The 22,649-nt window shown below is 48.2% G+C and overlaps 1 protein-coding gene across 2 annotated transcripts; it reads right to left on the reverse strand.

Annotated features, from left to right (window-relative positions):
• Nucleotides 1-329: 329 nt before the first annotated feature.
• On the reverse strand, nucleotides 330-22,595 carry ZFP91 (ZFP91 zinc finger protein, atypical E3 ubiquitin ligase). Of its 2 annotated transcripts, none has more exons than XM_072866005.1 (11): nucleotides 22,184-22,595; nucleotides 21,335-21,360; nucleotides 10,029-10,244; nucleotides 9,742-9,778; nucleotides 9,163-9,255; nucleotides 8,681-8,803; nucleotides 6,300-6,350; nucleotides 5,747-5,825; nucleotides 5,276-5,390; nucleotides 4,665-4,764; nucleotides 330-4,289 (listed from the first exon to the last, which is right to left on the reverse strand). In XM_072866005.1, exons 1-11 carry the CDS (start codon nucleotides 22,531-22,533, stop codon nucleotides 3,779-3,781), a joined length of 1,701 nt encoding a protein of 566 aa, XP_072722106.1. In that variant the 5' UTR covers nucleotides 22,534-22,595; the 3' UTR covers nucleotides 330-3,778. The 2 variants fall into 2 exon arrangements, with proteins under 2 accessions (XP_072722106.1, XP_072722107.1); XM_072866006.1 differs by having other exon boundaries at nucleotides 9,163-9,252; nucleotides 22,184-22,594.
• Nucleotides 22,596-22,649: the final 54 nt, after the last annotated feature.

The following is a 22,649-nucleotide window of genomic DNA, read 5'->3' on the forward strand; positions in this document are numbered from 1 at the left end:
CTGGGGCCCGAGGGGGTCGGAGCGCTGCGGGTTTGCCAGCGAGGGGCTGAGGGGAGCCCCCAGGCTGGAGATCCAGCACCAGCTGCGGGCTGGGCTGCAACCCAAACCCCAGCAGAAGGCTGCAGGGGCCTGTCCCGGCTGCCTCCAGCCCTCTTATTCCCCCATGAGCTGCGTGGGACTAGGTCCCCCAGGTCTAAGCCCCCTTTCCCAGAGGGGTCCTGCCCCAAAGGGGGGCTGCAGACAGGGGAGGAGGTCCCAGCCACCCACCACAGGTGAGCTGCATGCACCAAGACAAAAACAGCCCTTTTGGTTGGTTTGGTTTTTCCTCAGTACGTTTATTTTGGTTATGTATTACCCAGATTAAGAGGAAAAAAAAAAAACAGGAGTTGAAAAGCAGTTTCCCTTTAGTATCACAGTACACCAAGCCTTGCCCCAGCCTGGCTGGGGGACTGCCCTGGCCCCCCAGCCCAAGCTCCCAGGGCTGGTGGCCCACCCAACAGCATCGTTGCCACCTGGTGGCTACTGCAGAAAGCGCTGCCGAGCTCCAGGAGCCCCCCGGCTCCAGCTGGCACAGCCCCCGGCCCAAAGCCTGGGCCCCAGGAGGGAGGTCCCTGCCCGCACCAGGCACAGCACCCACAAGCTCTCCGGGGTGCTGAGAGCAGGCTAAGGGCCCTGCACCCCCTCCGTTCCCTCCCTGGGAGGAGGAAAAAAAAAAAATAAATACGGGGAAAAAAATACAAAAAAGTTTATTGCAAACTACTACAATAATTTATTGAAGCAAACTGCATGCGAGTGAAGGAGAGACATCGAGGGGAGGAGGAGCTGCAGGAGGGCTGTGTCAGTTTTAGGGTTTCAAACAGGAGTGGGGAGGGAGCTACACCAGTCTCTCCTGCATCAGGGGTTAGCAGGCTGTGGTTAGAGGACAGACAGGCAACTGGCCGAGACCAGAAAAAGAAAAAGGAGAGCTACGAGAGGTGTGCATGGAAGGACAAGGTAGGGAGTGGCAGGGATCAGAGGTGTCCAGGCCGGGAAGCAAATGAGCTGCTCGATTCTGCGTCTCAGAAACGCGGCCGATGGCAAACTTTGTTCCGCTCGGGGCGGTTGGGGCAGACGCAGGACAAGGCAGCCTCCCTTGCCTCCCAGACAGGCGCCAAGTGTTGCATCACAAGAGGTGAGCAAGCCCTTGACCCAAAGGCATTTTAGTGCCATCCCTCAGAAAGCAAAACCCCGAGCTCTCCGTTTAGTGTTCTGTGCAAGGCTCTGCCCGCTCCGCACCTCCCATGGGGCACAGGGGCAGGGCACGAAAGGCAGCTCCAGCAGCATGGTCTGCAGCAAGTGTGGGGATGATGCGGCCGACCCGCACCACATGAGCGCATCTGCGACCGGCGGCCAGGAGACACACTACCACACAACGCGGCTCGGCCAGCCCCAAGTCTCCCCAGACAGAAGACCCACACTGCTGGGGGATGAAACCGTCAGAGCTGGGTTTGAACACGTCTCATTGTGCTGCTTCTCCTTAGTTTGCAGGGGGAGGGGACCGGCTGGCCACCCAAAAAGCTTCCTGCTGGAAATCACAATAATTTGATCCAAGCAAGAAATTGGATCATCCCAACTGAAGAGCCTGGTTTAGCTTAACACCGTACCACCGCAGACCTGACATGCGCTGTCCCAGGAGACCCGCGTTCAGGTACGATGGGCCCTCATCCTTATCTCCAGAGGAGGCTTGTGGCCAGATGCAGTTCCTGCAGGCATGGGAGCCACGCTGCTGCTACGGTGCAAGAATGTGGGATGCCCACACCCAGGGCATAAGACACCAGGGTTACAAACCATTCAGCCACAAACCACCCCAACACCAGAAGTGTTTCAACTTGCTCTGACAAAGATATCAGTGTGAGGGGGGACGGGAGGGGGCAAATCAGGACAAACGGCCCAATAAAAGCTGTCAGGCTGGCGCCACAGCTGGATTTCCAGGCAGCACAGGGGACAGAGTGGGTGTTCGGACTCAGTTTCCTGTAAAAAGTTTCCAATTAAATCCCATGTTTTATTGCCATTCTCCAGACCCCAGGTACCCGATTTTGCCTAGCTGCTGTGTGCTACAGACCAATTCAGGTGATCTTGCACTCAGACAAGAGACTTCAGTTCTGCTCCCAACCACATAAGCCCAACCGAAAAAACAAGCAAACAAACAAAAAGCCCAGGTTATTCTTCACCTCTTCCAAAAACACTATGAATTCAAGGCCACTGAATCTCCACACAAAGTTTCATATAAGAGCAAAAAGATCTAAGTCTCCATAGCAGACACATCATATCCTATGTAAACTTTTCCAAGGGCTCAGAGCTGTCCTAACTACACCGGCAGGCAACACTTGAACCGCCACATCTCCTGGAAAGCAGGGGTGTTTCCACAGAAGAGAGAAGCTTTGAGAACACAGCTGCACAACACCCTCCCCCCAAAATGGGGGCAGGGAGAGAAGCTGACAGCCCGTTAGTCCCACGTCAGTCTATTGCCTTGGATAAACAAGCCTGAGACAACCATATCCAGTCCCTGCTTCTGTATCTTTGTCTAGACCTGGAAAGGAGAGGCAGAGTTGGACGAGGAGCACAACATCCCTCAGCAGCAAGCAGCTCACAACTGTCCTAAGTCATGAGAACAAGTTCCTGGCTAATGATGTTCTTCCCTGAAAGGCTAGGGAGCATGGGGGAGGCAAAAAGAGCATTTAATGCAAGGAGCCCACCCCGATCTGGGAGGGAGGGAGACGACAGCCAGCTGCTCCATCACTCACCTCATCCTCCTGCTAAAACACTGCTGCAGAGACTCCCACTGCAAACAGGCTCTTCTCCAGGGGCTCTCCCTCTACTCTGGAAAAGCTGCGAGACATCCGACTCCAGAACACTGCCTTCACCTCAGCTCTCCCAGCTGCTGTTACAATGGCACGACGTGCTCCCTGCAGCTCGCTAGTGCGAAGGAGCCTACTGGGAAATAGCCTGAACCCCTTCCACCCCCACCCCCTAAGAACAGAACTAAAAAATACCGACCCTTTTAAATCAATAAATAAGGAATCTTGTTACCACAACACAAAAACGAAACATGTTCAAAGTGCAAATTACTGTCGTCAAACTGGGATGCTCCTCCTTGCCTCTCCCACGCAGGGCTCCTGTAGCCCCCGGGCCTCTCCAAGCAAACATGATCTATGAGCCAGGGCGTTCCCTCAACTTCCTGCCAGAGCTGGAGCAGAGGAGCGCGGTGGGGAGAGGGACGTGCACTGTTTCACAGCTCACCCTGCTGAGCGGGCCTAAAGTGCCAAGCCAAACTCCCAGCCCCAGGAGGAAGAATGAGACTGCAAGGACCAGAGTGCAGCGATGCATAGAAGTTGGGACCAGGGGCGAGAGGGAGTCCTAAGAAACTTGTCCAGAGCACATCAAATGCTTTCTAGTTTGCGAGCGGGGCCACGTCAAGGAGCCAGAAAGGCATCCGCTTTGGGGTACAGCGAAGGGTTTCAGCAGTCCCCCCTCCCTTGGAGAAATCCATCGCTCAATCCAACTTGCTCTGGTAATGGCAGCATAGCACATGCCCCTTTCTACAAAGGAGCAGTGGGAGAGAGAGAAGCAGCTGGGAGAAAGAGGATGTGCTGTGATCCACGCTGGAGGGGAGCAGACCCTTCGGTTATTTACTAGTATCGTAAGTTTTGTTTAACTTTTCTCTTTCAATAAGTGTCTTTTTTTTTTCCTTTTAAATACAGAGTCCAAACTGTCCCAGCACCCACGTGCTCCCCACCCACTAGGGTCCAGTGGAGTCTGAATCTTCGATGAGCACCTCTGTGGTGGCTCCCAGGATCTCTGTGTTCATGACCAGCCCCTCCGGGTTTGTACTGCTGCCGCTGCCCACAAAGAGCTTGCCGTCAGCCACCAGGCTCACGCGCTCTGCCCCACCGCAGTATGTCTTCGGCATCCCGTCAGGGTTCAGCAGCAGGCAATCTGCCGGGGCAGCGCTTCCCAGGGGGTCGGGAAGAAGGGGGAGGCCCTGGCCATCAGTGGGCGGCGCAATGGCCTCAGGATTAGTGCCCAGGATGTCGGTGCTGGTGATCAGGGCACCCGCATTGGCAGCCAGTGCTTCAGCAATAAGCACTTCAGGGTGGCTCTTGGCTTTGTGGGCCACGACGCTGTCCTTCTTCTCAAATTTCTTGCCGCAAATGTTGCAGGAGAACTGGTAGAAGGAGTCCGCATCATGCTTCTTCATGTGCCAGTTGAGGGAAGCCTTCTGCCGGCAGGTGAATCCACAAATCTCACACCTGGGAGGGAAGAAGGGGGAGGTCACAACAAAGGGACATCCCCACACACTTGTGGGGACAGTAGTAGCAAAGAGGCAGCCCAGGAAAACAGCAGGGGCTCACTAAAATGGGATGTCACCTAGCTCCAGCTCTTCCAGTTTTATTTGCAGAGGGCTTATGTTCCTCAGATCTCTACTGAGACACTGCCTCAAGGAGCAGGAGAGATAAGAGGCAGCTCAAACACTCCTACAGGTGTGCATTTAAAGAGAGCTGGGACACCAAGAACAGGTTCCAGCCCTGACTTCCAAGCTGCCCCTGCTCTCCACGCAGTCCAAGAATGGGTGTATCCAAGGGTCCCTCAAAGTAGGGGAGCAAGAGACAGACAGAGGTACTCACTGCAAGGGCTTCTCGCCCGTATGGATCATTCGGTGCACCGCCAAGTTATGAGAACTCTTAAACGCCCGGGCACAGTACTCACAGATGTAATCCCTTTGATCTAAAAAGCAACACCAGTTGGAACATTACTCTCCCGCAGACCTGATCCCTTTCCCAGCTCTCACATGTCGCAGGTAAAGCTGCCCAAGAAGCAGCAGAACTAGAAGTGCTGGGAGGCCAGCAGGCACAGCAAAGGAGGGGGTGTCCCACAATACACCACAGCAGCTGATCTGGAGAGTTAGGCCATGATTAAGACTCTCCTAAGAGCTAATTATCCATTCCAACCAATACTGAAGGACTGGCAAATTAGGATAAAGCTTGGCTTGGTTTATTGCTCACAGAACCCCTAAGTGATACTTGCCAGGGGGTGAATTAAAAACTCTATAGCCTATTTCTTTCATTTCCTTAAGAGATGGTAATCCAGAAGGAAGTAATACCCTGCTGCTGCTGCAAATCTATGCCAACTGCCTTGGCTTCACTCTCCCCAGAAGTCCTAGAGGCTTTTCCATTTTTTCCCCTCTCCATTCACTGACCCGAGGAGGAGTCTGTATCTATTTCCCACCTCCCTGTACCTGTGTGGTGTTTGGCATGTCGCAGGAGCTGCTTCTGGAGTCGGAAGAGCCGACCACAGGAGGGATGAGGACACACGTATTTTTTCTTCAGCAAGTGCTGGTACTTTATGTGATGCTATAAAGGAAGAATGAAAAGCTGTAGACTCTTTCTTTACGTGGCTAAGAGAACAGCCGAGACATTGATCCCAGATGGCCCCTCAGCAGGCCACCAGACTGCAATCACTAACAAGGCACCCTTATACCATGAACACAAAGGCTTTGATCTCCATTGAGAGAAGAAAGCCAAACGAATGTGGACATCTAGCAACAGGACAGATACAAAGACACACGTGGCCACAACTGATTAAGTCTACCAAAAAGACCGCGTTAGAAAGGAGGGCTTCAGTGCCAGTGGAGGATTAGCTGCCTGTTCCAAATGGCCCTTCCCTGCCCTCACACATGCCATTCAGGAAGTGAAAAATCTCAACCAACCTGCAGGTAACGTGGGTGAGCCAAGACTGTGCCACAGCCTTCCATCTCGCAGCGGACATACTGTATCGGAGGCTTCTTCCTAAGAAGTCAGTAAGGAAACGGGCAGAGTGGTTAGCTGATGCATCTGAAGTCAGGACAGCAGCAAGACAAATGAGTGCGAGTGCAGCTCGGTGATGTGAGAGCAAAGGATTACTGCTCCAATATTCCTGTTTAGACTACGCTGATAGAGACTCTGCCCGAGAGTTCTCTCCACTCTTAGCACTACTTGAGGGCTCTCTCCCCAGAGGTGAGAAAAATCCAGGAGACACACAGTTCCCAGAACCTTATTGCTGGGTCCTGATACCTGGGCTGGTTCAGTTGGAAGAAATCAAACCCACACCTACAGGGAAAAGGGGGAAGGAAAGGAAGGAAGTCAAGGCATGCTTTTTTTCCCTTTAAGGCAGAATTCTGTACTGTGCAAGAGAGATGGCTTTGAGACAATCAACATCTCTGTGTAGGACACAAGAAAGGAAGCAAGTCTTCAGAACAGAACTGAGCAGAGGGGATCACTTACCTTCTCTTGGGCAGCCTTGGGCTCTTGTCATCCTTTCTCCTCCTTCCCCTCCTGTAACAGGGTTACAGAAACAGAGTTGAAAGATGCTTCTTTATATTGGTAGTGGGCAGAGTTTTTGAAGTGTATGCTATAAAGCAGGAGCATGCTATAAGAAATACTACAGAACTCTTCTACACTTTTAGGCTGAAAAGTAACACTGCACCTGGCAAGTCAGCTGCTCTGGCAAGTCAGCCACCTGCTCCAGATCAAAATGCCTGAAGAGTTTCTAAAGAAACACTCTTGTAATAGATGCGCAGGTCCCCTAAAGAAGTTAAGTAACCAGGCTTCCATGCAAACTGTCCCTGTATTTTGCAGAACTGCCACATCACACAGAAGACCACTCCCTGTGGAGCTGTGGTCCCCATGTTTCTGATACCTGGGTGACAATTTTTTCTGCGTGACATTTGGTGGCATGTGGCAGACCTCAAATCACCCTGCCTCTGCCAACACAGTCAGGCTGTGGCTGCATGACTGCCTGCTAGGTCTAGCGTACAACACATTTGTGAACATGGCTGCATAGCTCAAATGTGTCTCAGCCCACCATTCACAACTGTGCAGATGCCAATAAATAGGTATCAGACAGCCACAGCCCAACAGGCTGTGGTTAGAAATTACCAATTCTTCTGCCACAATGGAGTGAGAAAGGGCTATTTAAACAAACAAAACAAACAAACAACCCACCAAAAAAAACCCCCAACCTCAACCAGGCATCACACACTTCACATTTTTTCTTTTAAACCTGCAACTGTCCAAACAACTTGCAACTTTATAATTAAATTCATCCCTTTCCAGGCTGCACATCAGCTCACGAGATTCTGCTCTAACAAGTTTCTGCTGCAGACAGTTAGGAAGCCATTGCCTCATTAACTGCAAGCTCTAGAAAAATCAACTGAGTACAAGTTGGAGGCAGATTCAGAGGAAGGCAACATTCTTGAGAAATAAATGCTTCGTGTGGTTTGCTCTCACAACCCCTCCCATTTCCTAATGCATTTTTTATAAACATGTAATTTTGCCAACACAGAATCGATGGTGCACCCTATTTCCTCTGCTCTGTTGGGTAACGTTTCATACCACGTGAAAAACATCAATCTGCATGACTAGGAAGAATGGGATTAATGATCTAGCAGCTCTTTTACAGTCCTCTGAATTAACTATAGCAGCTTATACACCTGTCAAGACAAAAATCTATGCTCCGTCTGAGCAGATCTATGCTTAGATGTAAAATGCACCCTCCCAAGCAATAGCTCTGCCCAGAACATCGTGCCTGCTTGATCACATTGCTGCAGAGACACTTAGAGTAGATTGATGGAAGTCTTTTCTAGACTGTACTGAGACATCTTTATTGATAGCAAGACCATGCCAGTAACATGCTGTACAGGCCCTCGGCATTCAAGCCAAGCCTTCAGAAGAGGCACAGGTTTTATTATGCACAATAGTGTCCGATCCAAACAACACAACCACAAGCCTCAGAAAGCCAACTCTAACAGGAAAAAAAAAAGTATCCAAATATCAGCATCCTTACTCCTCTCCAATGTAAATCAGCTCTGCAGCAGCTTAGAAACAGCAAGATAAATTAAAACGAAGGTGTGCAGAGCCCCACACCACAGACCAGCAGAGGGAGCCCCATTTGTTCCAATTGCTCACAGAGGAACTGCAGTACAAAAACTGCTTCCCCCCCGCCCCATTATCCCGAAGAACAGCTTTGACACAGACACGTAAATCCAATCTACCTCAGCTGCCAGAAGGAAAGCTTCAGCGTTGAGTTCCAGTGACAGCATACCCAAAGGTTTTGAGACTCTACTCAAAGCACTAGTGACTGACTAGGTAGCAAATGTTTGTTCTTTTATTTCTCCAAAATGAGGGAGAGCACAGCTGTTTTTCCTGAACTCTGGTATGTTAGTCCCAAATGTACAAAGAGGACACTTACCGCACCACACGTACAAAGTATTCCCATGTCTGCCTCTAGGCGCACAACAGAAGAGATGTTGCCTTCTCAGACAGTCTAATCCACTTCAGACAATCACAACAGAAACCAATTTTAAGAATGCTCTTAAGTATTTCACACTGTGTGGCCATATCCAGGTAGGATGACTAAACCACAGTATGGAGAAAAACCCCTCAATGTAAACTAAATTCAAATACCAACTCTTTTATTTTTCCTTGCCAAACATGCGCAAGATACTAGGAAGCAGGACTTCTATCAGAACAAAAGGTTCTGCCCTATTATCTTTCAGGCCCAGAGGATGAGGGGGGAAGCCAACAACAACAAAACACTGTTGTATGCTAGCAATAATGCAAAATATACAATACACGCTGCTACATATAACTGCAGTTTTACTCACTTCCTTGGTGGTTCTTCATCTTCCTGAAACTCACTCTCTTCTTTCACTTCTACTTTAATCTCTTTCTGTTTCTCTTTTTCCTCCTTCCCCTTGCTAGTTTTTCTCCTTTGCTTTGGCGCTTCCCTACAAAGATACAAATACAACATATTACTCCAGTACTCTTCCCATTGTCTGCTTTTTACAAATATTTAAGCAAAAACTGGATCAAAGTTCAGGTCTATTTACCAAGTCCCACTTCTAAGCAGAAGTATGAACAAGGATTAAGGAAGAACCTGGCAGCCAGCAGGGCTCTAAAGGCTTTAGTCCATTAGACAAGAACAGTCCCAATTGCTGTAGGCAATATTTAGAAAACACTGTATCCAATGGGAGCCATTCCACCTTAGCAACTAGCACAGGTTCTTTGGGTTGTATTAAGGTCATTCAACTAAGATGTCACAATTTTTTTTGGTCTAAAACCACAGTAAGTACGTAATCCAATATACTTCTCTAGATGGGGCTTGTAGGTTTCATCTCTTGGATCATCTTTGAAGGGAACTTCTTCCTCACTGATGAGCATCTCCTCCTCATCATCACTGCTGGCAGAAAAGGAGAACAGAGGACTTTAGCAGCAACAGCTTAAGTACTACTGCAAGAATATTCATGAATCATCCCCTAGGATGGGAAAGACACTATTACACAGCACTTTCTCCAGCATGACCGGGGAAAGCTAACAGCTTGCACTGACTAAGGAACATGACAGCCAAAACAGACAGGCTAGGCAGAGCAGTCTCTTCTTGTGAGCCCACGTAACTACAGCATCTGCTCCTGAAGGAATAAAACTACCAGGTAAAATGCCCAGATCAAACCTTACTATCCATTTCTCCACAGTATCTCCTGACATCTGCAGTCCATCTGCAATCCAGACTGAAAACGCAAAGCTCCAGGACTGAATGAAAACAGAGCTACTATCCGTCCCATAGATCCTTTCACAGAAGCATTTATTTTGAAAAAACTCAGGCCCTCATTTTCCCTTCTTGAGACACAAAATGGGAAGAAATATCACAAAATAAAGAGTTTCCTACCTGATTCCAGCTGGAGACTGATGCTCTTCTGTGACCTCTGAAAGGAAAAGTCACCATTAGGTTTCAACCTGTGTTCGCTGCAGTGAGCTCATCTGTCTCAAGATACCTCCGTCGACATTCAGTGCCAGGAGTGCTGGTGGCAGAAGGTACTTATGACCAAGAAGCACCACGCCTGTACCAGCCAGTCTGCATACAGCTCACAAAGTTACACCCACATCCAGCTCCCTTCAAAGGTTCCCAAGACCTGACTATCTCCAGGCACTTTCATGCCAGGGCTTCCCACGTACCGTATTCAAGCTGGTCTGTGTTTGGCTCTGACTTGCAGACGAGCTGCAGGGAACCAGTCTTGGATCTGGAGGCACGCGAATTCTCAGTGTCACGCTGGCGGGCTGCAGTGGCTGACCTGCTGCTGCGCCAGCTTCTGCTAGGCCTGGCTGTGCTGACAGGAGAGCCATGGCTGAGGACACTGGAAACTTCCTCCTCTTCCTTCTCTTCTTTGGGATCTAAAACACCCATTGCAATCTCTTTAATAATAATAAAAAGCATAAATCCCATCATTAACTCACACTCCTCTCTGTTGCATGATGTTGAATAGCATGACTGCCCCTGTCTACTCGGATGGGGAAACCACCACCTCTTACAGATTTGGAGCGTAGCTCTGCCAACCCAGACAGGACACATCTCAGGGCCTTACCTCAGAAAGCCTTCATTTAAAACTCTCATCACATTTCCTACTGCCTCTAAGTAAAGACACAAATATTTTTAAACAGCTTATAAGCCTTTATCATCACGAAATGTAAGATGATTATTTACTGGCTGTGATCTCCCCTAAGCGCTATAAGCTAGACACTCATAAACCTCAGCAACTGCTTTATGAAAGACTAGCTTCAAAATTGGACCACATTAAGAGTCATGTTTGGAGAATCCCCCAAACACATATTTAATCAGAATTGTACACCTGGTAATAACCCTGAGGAATCTGAGCTGGATGTTTCTGGTCTTAAGCTACAGCAAAAAGCATCACAAGCATTGTTAGCCTGAGGTCTTTGCACTCATTTATAGCTTCTACAGGTGGTTTCTTTTTGGCTGATGGCTGATCTCCAGTTATGTTTTGGCAAGATAACAGAACTGGCTTAAATGTCTATGTGAGCAAGTTCATCCCTTAAGAACTAAAATTCCCCAAGTACGGTTCACTTCATCTCACTTTTTGGTGCTTGCTGTGACACTGGACTTTAATGAACTCAAATGCTTTTTGAAATTTCACAAATGATGTGCTGAAGAAATTAATTCCAAGTAGCTGGCTATGCTCAGTACTCCAGGTTTGCCACTGCGTTAGTACACAAAGCCACCTGCAGCGCTCCTCAGGGCCTGTGCTCTAGGCTAAGCTCTGACCCGCTCCTTTCTACCCAAATACATTTACACTGCTGTCTAGTTTCAGGTGGGTTTCTGCTGCCTAAGCACCAGCCAGCAGTACCACTGAGACGCCTGGGAGTTTATCAAGCATCTGCTGGCAAAGTCAGTGGACAGGTCCTCTAAGGACTGGTTGGGGAGCAGCTCTGCTATGCTGGGAGTCCCAGTGAAGAGCAAACCGCACATCAAGAGCCAGGAGCGTGCTCTGGCAGGGAGGGAGGGCTACAGCATCCTGGGTGCCATTCAGGAGCACAGTCAGGAAACAGAGGGACACTGTTAATCCCTTTACTCAGCACTTGCTAGACCACATTTGGATTCTCCCTCCAGTTTTGGACTCCCACCACAAGAAAGTTGTCAACATGTTTGAGCAAGTCCAGAGGGGACCACCAAGACGGTTGGGGGCTGAAACACATAACCTGTGAGAAGCAGCTGAGGGAAACGTGCTTGTTCAGCCTGGAGAACAGAAAACGCTGGGGGGACACAACAGCAGCCTTATAACGTACAGGCATGTTATCAAGCAGCCCAAGCCTCCTTGCTGAGGTGCGCAGCAGGGAGATGACGGGCAGTGGTCACCAACTGAAACAGGGAGGTCTGAGTGGATACAGGAAAAGCGTTTTTCCCCAAGAGGACAGTCAAGCACTGGAAGAGGGGCCCAGCAAGGCTGTGCAGCCTCCATAGAATCACAGAATGCTTTGGATTGGAAGGGGCCTTTAAAGGTCATCTGGTCCAACGCCCCTGCAATCAGCAGGGACATCTGTAACTAGATCAGGTTTCTCACAGCCCCATCCAACCTGACCTTGAACATTTCCAGGGACAGAGCATCTACCACCTCTCGGGGCAACCTGTGCCAGTGTTTCACCACCCTCAGCGTAAACAATTTCTTCCTTATATCTAGCTTACATCTACCCTCTTTTACTTTAAAACCATTAGCCCTTGTCCTATCACTACAGGCCCTACTAAAAAGTCTGTCCTCGTCTTCCTTATGAGCCCCCTTTAAGTACTGAAAGGCCGCAATAAGGTCTCCCCGGAGCCTTCTCTTCTCCAGGCTGAACAACCCCAACTCTCTCAGCCTGTCCTCATAGGAGAGGTGCTCCAGCCCTCTGATCATTTTTGTGGCCCTCACAAAATGTGTGCCCCAACAGGTCCATGTTTTTCCCGTGCTGAGGATCCCAGAGCTGGACGCAGTGCTCCAGGGGGGTCTCACCAGAGCGCAGTAGAGGGGCAGGATCACCTCCCTCGACCTGCTGGCCACGCTGCTTTTCATGCCCAGGATACAGTTGGCTTTCTGGGCTGTAAGCACACATTGCCGGCTCACGTCCAGCTTTTCATCCACCAGTACCCCCAAGTCCTTCTCCACAGGGCTGCTCTCACTCCCTTCATCCCCCAGCCCGTATTGATACCAGGGGTTGCCCCGACCCAGGCGCAGGACCTTGCACTTGGCCTTGTCGGACCTCATGAGGTTCACATGGGCCCACTTCTCGAGCTTGTCCAGACCTGACTGGAGAAAGCCCTGAGCAGCATGATGTGAACTCTGTGTTGAACCCGTGTTAAGCAGCAGGTGGGACCAGAGATATCCTGAGATCCCTCCCAACCTGAAATCTCTAATTTTGCATCCAGCCTTTTGAACCAAATGATCCTTTTACTTCTAGCATGTAGTCTGCTTTGCATGGCTCATTCCCCCATCCATGATCAACTGAGTGGGAATAATCAACATTTGACTGAAAAAAATCTGACTGGAATACAGGTTGTGAGGCATCACAGTTTCGTTGTAAAACAGCAGCCAAGTCTGCTGTCTTGTACGTATAAAGGCCACTCCATCATCAGAGCGTGAACTACGCATTCTTTTTGGCTTCCTGGTTTAGCAGATCTCAAGGTGAACTATGACTGCTTTATGTTTTTAATCCTAATTGTGAAAATCCTCGGGTTTTTTTGAATGCTAAATTGAATCCAAAGACACTTGAAACCATTCTCTAGAAATTTTCCCCTCAAACGCTACCACGCTGTTAGCGCACACTGCTGCTCTTGAAAGAGGTTTATTCTCTTGGAAGACGAGGCGTTCAGCTGATTTCTTAGCAAGAGCTAGTATTTTCAAGATTAGACTTACGGAGTTGAAACAGACCTCCCTCAGAATACATTTCTACAAAGTATACCACTCACCTAGCAATTTTGCTTCATTTCTCTGAAGTGTTTAATAAGCCTTTGCCCATGATTTCTCCTTTTTACTTCTTCCTCTACTTCAGCATGCTTATCTAACAGAGTCATTGCATTTTTACATGCTGTGAATACCTACGTAGCTCCAAAAAACCTCATAGTTAGGAGAAGCATCAAATATTTACTTTGCAGTAGAACTCATAAAGCAACACAGAGCAATTAGTTGAAAATCCTTATAATTCTAGACCCTCCCAACAGGGAACACAGGTCCCTATGCAAGGGTCAGAGCTGCACCACGAAACTTGTATCTGCAAAGTATTCAGCTGCACTAGCAGCTGGAACCAGCACTCACCAAGGCTTTGCCTGAAATCTAAAACTGCAAAAGAAAAATCCTAGATTTTTAATAAACTTTATGTCTCTTTCCCACACCTAAATTTCCTTTTTCCTTCACAAAAACAGCTTTCTGACAAACCCATCCTGCCTCTCAGAAAACAAAACAACAATAAAAAACCCCACTAAATACAGAGACAGCAACTGGCTTAGAGAGAAAAGCAGCACTTCCTCCTGCTGCTTTCTCATCTAGCACACCCGACCTGGCACTAGAGGTAATCACAAGCCTGTCACTGGCAGTGTTGCCATTTTAATTGTTTGAGGATTCCTCCCCAAACTTCTCATGTTAGGCACAAGTAATAGGACTCACATCTGCATTTAGGTTAGGAACATGGCTGTCCTTGTCTCTCGATATCACCAGTGGAAGGAGTTAGGAGATGCCTACCTCTCTCAACTGACTACACAGGGACCTTATTTTCAAGTCCTGTCTTGGGTAGCACGCTTAGCCTGGTTAAATCCAGGCCCTGTGGATGAACCCAGCATTACCCCTCTCCTCTCACAAACGTCTCTACACAGAAAGCCATGCTCCTCAGTCAGCAGGATTTGGCTAATTGCACAAAGAAGCAAGAAAAACAAGAGAGAGGGAATAAACATTGCTACTACAGATAATCAGGCTCTGCTCTTCCAACACAAAAAAGTTGCTGCTTGAATCTCTTGAGACTGAAACATAGGAAAATCTTAAATTAGAAAGGCCGTAGTCAATTCTGCATTTAAAACTGTATAAACTTGTCAACACCACTAGCTCTGGATAGCCACAATTTCTCTGGAAGGTTCCCATCCTCCCAAAAGACGCACAGAAAATGGATTACAGGCCAACATCCTGTTATTTCATTGCAAGTGTCAACAGTGGTGATGGACACTAGGTCATAAGAACTCAGCCTCCAGGAGGACAAAAGAATACGTGAGACACAATAGGTATCGAGGCAGCCCCAGTGCAAAGCAAAAAGAAGCACTGAGCATTTGCTTTTCAGATCAGCTGCTGCAAAATGAATTACGTGCCTTCCTTTTGGCAGAGTCTGCCAGCCAGTCAGCACGTGCAACCTCAGATTAAGCCCCAGCACTGCTGTCTTTCGCCTGAATCACATTTCATGGACAGGGGGCAAGAGAAGCTACTACTTGGCAAAATGAGCCTGCCAAGAAATGCCCCCGTGGCTCACACTCCCCTGCAACTCTCCAACACTGACATTAATTGTTATCCAACTCATCCCATAGCCTCTGCAGAAGTTAGTTTCAGGAACCTGTCAGATGGAAGTATCCACGCAGAAGTCATTCAAGAGAGATGGGGAAAATCCACTTTCTGAAGTCCTACCAATCCTTTTGATACTTGGGCTCCTGGGGTTCTTCCTACCTCGAACTCTCCCTTAAGTCGGTTACTTAATGATAAACAGCTTTCATTCTGAGGTACTTTCACCATTCTGCTGATTCTTCCCAACAGCCTTTAAACTTAACAGTGTCCAGGGCAGGAAACACGTACAGATTTGACTGATGGTACACAAGAGGCATCAAACGTCCTTTGATCTTAAAATTTCTGAAGGAAACAACAGTCACTGGGAGAAGGGACACGAAAAGGAAACCTGGGAGGAAACTAGCTACAAAGCTGTAGCTCCGTTATAATTGTTTAGACAACCAAAAGACAAGACTCTGGGCACTGCTTTGCTTCTTAACAGAGCTTACCCTAGTAACGCTCCATCTTTACTCAGCATGCTAGTCAGCACAGAGTGCCATTTCAGATGTGCAGCAGAAATGTGTTCTCATTCACACTCTAATTCTGCCCCTGGAGCACTGCACGCAGGGTTACCGAACCAACAAAAGCATCTCTATCTCAGAACCTATATAATATTTTTCTACATATACCAGCATTGCCATGAACTGAAACAAAAGGGATAAATACCAAACTTCGTCCACTGTCTCCCAGACCCGGAGATAAACTCACCCTCACGAGTCTCAATTCCTCCCTATATCATAAATCTGCTTTGCAGGCCGGATACTCACAGGAGGCCAGGGAGACTGGCACTCGCGCTTTCTCACGGTTTGTTTCTTGCTTCATCTACAGCCACATCACTGCCCGCCCCATAGCATTTTCTTTATAGGAGACTGTTCCAAGAACAGGGTGCTCACTGCTTCTTTTTTACATCACTGGATGCAGCAAGTGTTAAGAGTGCGTCTGGGTAACTGACAGCAAGCCGACAAGGGCCTGAGCAGTAAATACGCATATCCCACAGCCAACACCTCCCCGACCTTCTTTCCAAGCACTGAAGGAAAACAGAGTCCCAGGCACATATCAATTACTCATTGCAAAGAGCAGAAAGGGAAAGTCCAAACCAACTACATTTACTTCCTGAAGAAGAAGTAGTAGTTCCTTCATCACAGGACTTGCATGATCAACGCTGTGTCTGTCCACAGCTCTCCTTCTACCCCTGTTCCCCTAATAACTTGTGGATGCAGTCGCTATGTCGCTCTGTATTGTGGGAAAGATAAGCAGGTAGCCAGAGAACCGAGACCCGAATTACCATTCCCCGCAGGAAGGGTGCACAGAAGTAACACTAGTACAGATGCCATTTTGCAAAGCCGGCAGCACTGCTGGGAGATACTGCTGTCCTCAGGTTTCACTGGGGACAAAGGATGGAAACCCTCTGGAAGCAGAGCTTCTTGCTTCTGCCGCTTACAGCACAACTTGTAGAGTTGGCATAAACCAGCCTTTTTAACTGGTCCGTTGCTACACACCAGTCCTGCTATACTGGCAGCTCAAAAATCCACTCAAATACTCTCAGAACCAGGAGTTGTTTGGTACTCCACATCTACTTTTACCAGCCACACTTGTTCAGATGTTCAGGCTTTTATTTACCAACCCCCTTTCTGCCTGCAGCTCAGAGGTAAGCTTGTTGCAGTAATAGATTCCGCTCTTTTTTGACATCAGACAGTAACAAATACCCATGCTGCTTCATCTATCCTTGATGTATAGAAAAATGAAACTTTCAACTGTTACAAATTAACAGTTTATTACTAACAATAAATTTTCTAAACTTTGATTTATAAAGCATTTGATAACATCTTACTAATGCTGCAAAGTAGACACTTTCAGAAAATACCCACATACAATTAAGTGAAAGGAAAATGAACTCTGAATTATTAAGTTACAAAACAACTATTATGAAAATAAATGCACCACAACACATACATCTCAGACTCCGACTTAGATTTAACATAGTAACCATACAGCAGATAAGGCACTGAACATATAATTTTATAATGGCACAGACAAAAATGAAACTCAGGAAAAAACTCCTCGTGTAAGCCTCTATCCAAATGTTGTGTCACCCCCCCCCCCCCCCCCCCCAAGAGCTGTGAAATTGTGCATATGGGACACAGGAAAATCCTCGTAGGAGTCAAAATAGGTTTGGGCAATCCGAGTTATTTAAATTCAGCACATTTTTTATAAGGTTTGATTTTCAGTAATGACATTTCTCTCTCAAAACACTCAAAGTCTTAAGGGAAAGCAGTCATTACCAAAGAAGCATGAAGCTTTAAGAATACAAATAATGAGGCATAACGAGGTCCATTTTGTACAACTAGAGTCTTAAAGTTTTCCATCTTTTTTTCATCTGTGGAACCTTACAGTTTTTCTAGCAGTTAACAGTGGACTGCTACAGAGCAAGCTTGTATTTCCCACTCATTTCCTTTCGCAGTCCTTGAAGAAACGGCTCTCTGACCTCCCCTCTCCCCTGAGCCTTCAAATCGCAGGTTGAAAGCTGCTGTGGTGGGAGAAAGGCTGCAACACCAGCCACCCACAAAGCGCGTTACAGTGGCCTCATATGGAAAGACCGGGGAAAAACAATACATCATGGAACAAATCACCAAGACAGTTCTCCACACGTGTGAATATCTAACAAAAGTATTCCACACATGACTCCCTTTCTAACACACAGTTTCTATAACCATATGCTGAAGAAGTACGTAAATACTGCTGGCATCATCCTCTAGCCCATGCTGTGCAAGAAGACTTTGGTTTGAGAATGGACTTCCAAGGAGGTGGCTCTCCATGCACAAGGCACTACATCTCTTTTGATCACAGCTTTAAGTAAATAAAGGCTTCACGTGGCCCTGTTTTACCTCTCCAACAAACTCCTTTCCACCTTTAACAGCACTACGATGCAGCTGTGTAGCTACGTGCACTTAAAGAATTACATTGGATCTCGCTCTTACCATTGCAAAAAAGCATCAATACCAAGGTAAAGTTGCAAGACGAAAACATGCAAGAAAAATAACTTGCATAAACAAGGGTCCACATCAAGTATGCTTCAGCTGCGTGACACAAGCAGAGCAACACGAGGCAGGGAGATTCAGTAATCTCAGTGTTCATTCATGGCACATTACGTTTGCACAAATGCTTCCAACCCCACCCTCTGTCTTCTTACTGCAGGAGAAGCAATCTTCTTGCAACCTGCGGCTCTAAAACCTCGAAGACAAAGCACGTGTTTTGCGAACACAGTAAGGCAGGGGGCTCTACCACTAAGCACAAACCTGGGATCTTTATATTCAGCCACTACTCCAACACTCCCTCCAGAATAGCTACACAGCCTGTTTTTTCAGCTGTAATTGATTGGAAGACTTCATTCAAACTGTTAAAAGCGGTTACTAAACAGCAGAGGTAAACTCTTACAAAAAGGTGGATAGAGTCAGAAACTGGTTTGGGTGTAAAATTAAATCAGAGAAGCAGGTTTTGTCTGACTGCTAACATGACTTTAAGAGTCACAGGAAGCACTGAATTTTCAATTCAGCGAGAGAAGGACATGAAGTGTATTCATTAAATCTATATTCCAATAATTAAAATTATTCAGGCCTAACTAAGATGAAAATTATTTCCACAAGAACATACAGCGTCGTGGGAAGTCAAATGTGAATTATACTACACAGTCTGACTCTTAGCTACATGAATTCATTTATAAGCTTAGCCTAAATGTTCTACTTACGTAATTAATATTTCTACAAAAACACATTAGGGAAATATTGCAATTGCATGACTAAGCAGACAAGACTGGAAATACAATCAGTACGGCTGACTTTGCAACTGCCTTCGTGCACACTAGTATGGTTACAATCGCATGCTAATTCTGACACAATACACACCTTCAACTTTAACCTTCCCATAACCTTCCCCTCAGACCTGCACAGTCAGACCTTCGTGCCTGCGCTCCCAAGTCAATGAGGAGAAAAGCCCTCTAATCCCATGGCACTATACAGAAGAACGTAAAACTTGGCGAGACACTTCCACTGTTATAGCATCTCGGTTATAATCGATAACACAAATTTAGCCGTGATCACACCCATCACCTCTAGGCCTTCTTTACCAACAGCAACACTGGTGATTTTACTTCAAAATATAATCCCAAACATGAGGCAACAAAACTTACTGAACAAACTCTGGTGCAGCAAGTTTTTCATTTGTCCGATAGATACACAGGACTTGTCACCAGGTATACCTCACTTCCACAGGTCATTTGCTGTGTATACAGAGGCTAACAGTTATGGCTGAGCCCATGCAAGTTTAATATTCTAAACTGGATGTAGTATTTTATAGTAAAGGATAATAGTATAATGCAAATCACTGTGCAGAATTAAATTCCATGTCAGAACTCACGCCAGTAAATGCTAGCACTAAATTCAAAGCCTGCTGAGTGGTTCTGGTGAAGTTTTACTGGATTTCTTCCTCAACCCAGCTCCACCCAGGGGTGAAACGAGGAATGGTATTCTACCTTCCAGAATTACAGAGGACTCCTAGCTACCAAAAACCCTGCCGTGCAAGGAAAGCTGCAGTTTGCTTATACCAGATTAGGCTTCTTCAAACATTTTATGCTAAAGGCCAAAAAGGGGGGAGCGGGAGGGAAGCTTGTCTCCTGCATACTGCATGATCTCTTTGAGGAAGACACTTTATTCAGTCTGTTTCCATGCCTTCCCCAATAAGCACAAGCGTGCAGCAAGGACTTCAAGTGCGCAGCTGGGACACTTGTGCTGGGACAAGTGCAGCTCTCTTACTTCTGCCTTTTTAAAGGCTAAAAAACAAACAAGAAACAAACAAACAAACAAAAAAATCACCAAGGCAGATGTCCTTTGGACTAGAAGTAGTCATCACTTCTCAGTGCCAATTTCCATGCAAAAGTTCATGCCATCCATTTTGGCTGCAAGTCTCATCATAAAAAAAAAAGAGCCCAAGAAATTTAATAAATACCTTTTCCACTCTCACATTCAAGGACAGCTGAATCTCTCAGAGCCAAAGTTAAAAGTCTAAAATGGCTAGAGTGCAGAGAGCCACCAAACTCGGGAAATTTCAGACTGACATGTGCCATTTCCAAGCACGTCCCAAGATGCTGGGGTAAAAATGGGACTATTCTGCCTGTTTTCCACTACCACCACATAAACATTTCTGCTTAAGGGTATGCAAAACACTGAGAAGCACCATTAAAATGTAATGTTAACACTATACGCGTACTGTTAACATTATACGCGTATTAAGTGACAATGCCATGCCTTTTTACGCATTTCAGCAACTTTGCTTTGACCTAAAAGGGTGAAGCTCTTACAATACTCTGCCCGCCCTTTACGCAGGAAGAGGTAAATGCACACAAATGCACACAAGTGGGGTCTGTGCTAAATACACATCGGTTAATTCTGCTTTGGTCTGCAAAAATGCACCTTGCCAGCTAGAACTGCGACAGATTTCAACACCCAAAAGGAATAAAGCTATAGACTTGTAGGAATAAAGTTAAAGAGTTATAGAATTACAAGAATAAAGGCAGCCTTCAAGACACAAATGCCTGCAAACAAGAACTGAACAGCTCCAGCAGAAAGGTGAGTTCATTTGCACAGGTGTATGACCCTCTTTCCTCACTATTTCATTCTGTGACAATTCTCTAGTGCCAGATCAAAACCAACACTCCACAAAGCCTTTTACTTGGAACTGTTTCAGAAGTCATCACTGGGTAAGGAGCAAAGCCCTCTAACATTTCTTTTTTTTTTTTGTACAAGAAGCTGTTAAATAGATGCAGAGTTCACATAGTTCGCACTGGAAGAACAGAAGCTCTGCTCCTGGTCGCAGCTCCCCACAGTTGGGGCTTTCTTGATTAGACCCATTAAACTACCCTCTCCCTTCAGAACTTTTCTCTTTCATCCCTGAAGACATAAGCATAAAAAAATTCACCATCCACTAAAGCTAGAAAAGGATGAGTGTAAATATTTGAATACTCTTATTTCCACATAACTTTCACATGTCTCTTGAGGACCTACACCTGTATTTGTGACAGCAGCAGAACAGATGCGAGCCCAGGCTTTGCCAGCTACTCGGGACCACTGTGTAACAAGAGCTGTCAAACTGTAGTGCAGCGTGGTCTCAAACTTCTGATAGCGAAGTAATACCCCAGCAGTTATTCGGAAGAGTAAGTTTTTGCACACTGGACACGTGTGAACATCAGCAGCAGCTTATCACAGTTCCACAATCTTGAGAGAGACCTTGGAAAGAAACTGCACGCCATCAAGCAACAAAATATTCTTTAAAATGAAGACCCAACAGATGTTTGGCTACCTTCGTGGGAAAGCCTTGACTTTCTGGATGGAATACAACAGTAGGAGTGAATAATTCAGCTCTTACCTTTACCAGCTGCTTTATCTGTGCACCTGAAAAAATACAAAAGGCAAACGTAAGAGACAGCTTCTACGGCATGGCAGCAGGAACGAGAAACTGAACGATGTGGAGAATGAGCCCCAGTTCCCAACTGCAGACAGACCCACTGCCTCGTTCTCAAATCACTGGTTTCAGCCACTTATACCAACACGGATTATTTCATCCGGAGAAAGCTTAGGTGAACTAGAATAATACATCAGCAAAAGCCCAGTCTCGCCCATCATAGTTATGTCTAGATCGGAGGGACTTTGTCCTTAGAACAAGGCAGCTCAGCTACGTTACCAAATGCTCCAAGCGTACGTGTGCACGTGGCTAGTTTCCTACTCCAGAAATAAAGCAGCAGTGAGAGGCAGCCATCTCCTCACGGGAAAATAAATCCCGCCACCTCCTTCGCCGAGACTTTTGGCATACGGAGTCAAAACAAGCTGGGGACCGAGGAGCGCCGAGGCAGGCGGCAGCTATCCCCGAGGACGCTGCGCAGCAGGCGGCTCGCACAGGCGGCACTCAGGGTTTCGCCTACAGCCGAAGGCACGCCTGCTGCAATCGGCAGGGCGGCCGAGGGCAGGCAAGCACTCGGGACGCTGCCTTTCCTGGGAAGGGGCCGGCGGGGCCGGCCGCGGGCCGGCCCCGGCTCGGCCCGGAACAAAGAGGCGGAGGCGCGGGGCACCCCGCGGCTGGAGGCGGGCCCCGGGGCCTCGGCGCCACTCGAGCGGGACGGGGGAGAGGCCGCTCGGCCGGGGCCGCCCGCCAGCCCCCCACCCCCAGCCCCCACCCCGCGGAGGGCGGGGGCCAAGCCCGGCGCCGCAGGGCACTCACCCGGCCCGGGGGGCCTTCTTGGCCGCGGGCGGCGTCTCGGCGGTGGGCTGCTCGGCGGCGGGCCGGGCCCCGGGGCTGCTCCGCCGGCGCCGGGGATACTCGGCCTTACGGCGGCGGGAGGCGGCGGCAGCGGCTCCCCCCGCGGCCGAGGCGGCGGCGGCGGCCGCGGCCCGGCCCCGCTCCCGGCCGCCCCTCAGCACCCGGCTGCCGCCGGACTCCTCCCCCTGCTCGGCGGCGGACGGCGGCGGACGGCGGCGGCCCGAGGACGGCGGCTTCTCTGCCGCCGCCGGCGGGCCCTGGGCGGGCGGCTGCTCCTCGGCGCCCCCCGGCTGCTCAGTGCCCGCCGGCATCGGGGCGGCGGGGCCGCGGCGGCTGCTGCCCGCTCCTCCCTCCCGCCCGCCAAACCTTCCCCCGCCCGCCTCAGCCTCAGCCGCGCCCAATCGCCGCCCGCCGCCCACCTTCACGC

The sequence above is a fragment of the Ciconia boyciana genome, chromosome 6 (assembly GCF_034638445.1).
Source record: "Ciconia boyciana chromosome 6, ASM3463844v1, whole genome shotgun sequence".
Taxonomy (NCBI): Eukaryota; Metazoa; Chordata; class Aves; order Ciconiiformes; family Ciconiidae; genus Ciconia; species Ciconia boyciana.

Bases quoted from the DNA above. Each gene is read 5' to 3' on its own strand.
- ZFP91 (XM_072866005.1), bottom strand. From the start codon at position 22,533: ATGCCGGCGGGCACTGAGCAGCCGGGGGGCGCCGAGGAGCAGCCGCCC. The intron at 9,779-10,028 runs GTACGTGGGAAG...TTTTCCTTTCAG, and splicing joins CACAGACCAGCTTGAATACG to AGGTCACAGAAGAGCATCAG. The intron at 8,804-9,162 runs GTATATTGGATT...GTATCTTTGTAG, and splicing joins TACAAGCCCCATCTAGAGAA to GGAAGCGCCAAAGCAAAGGA.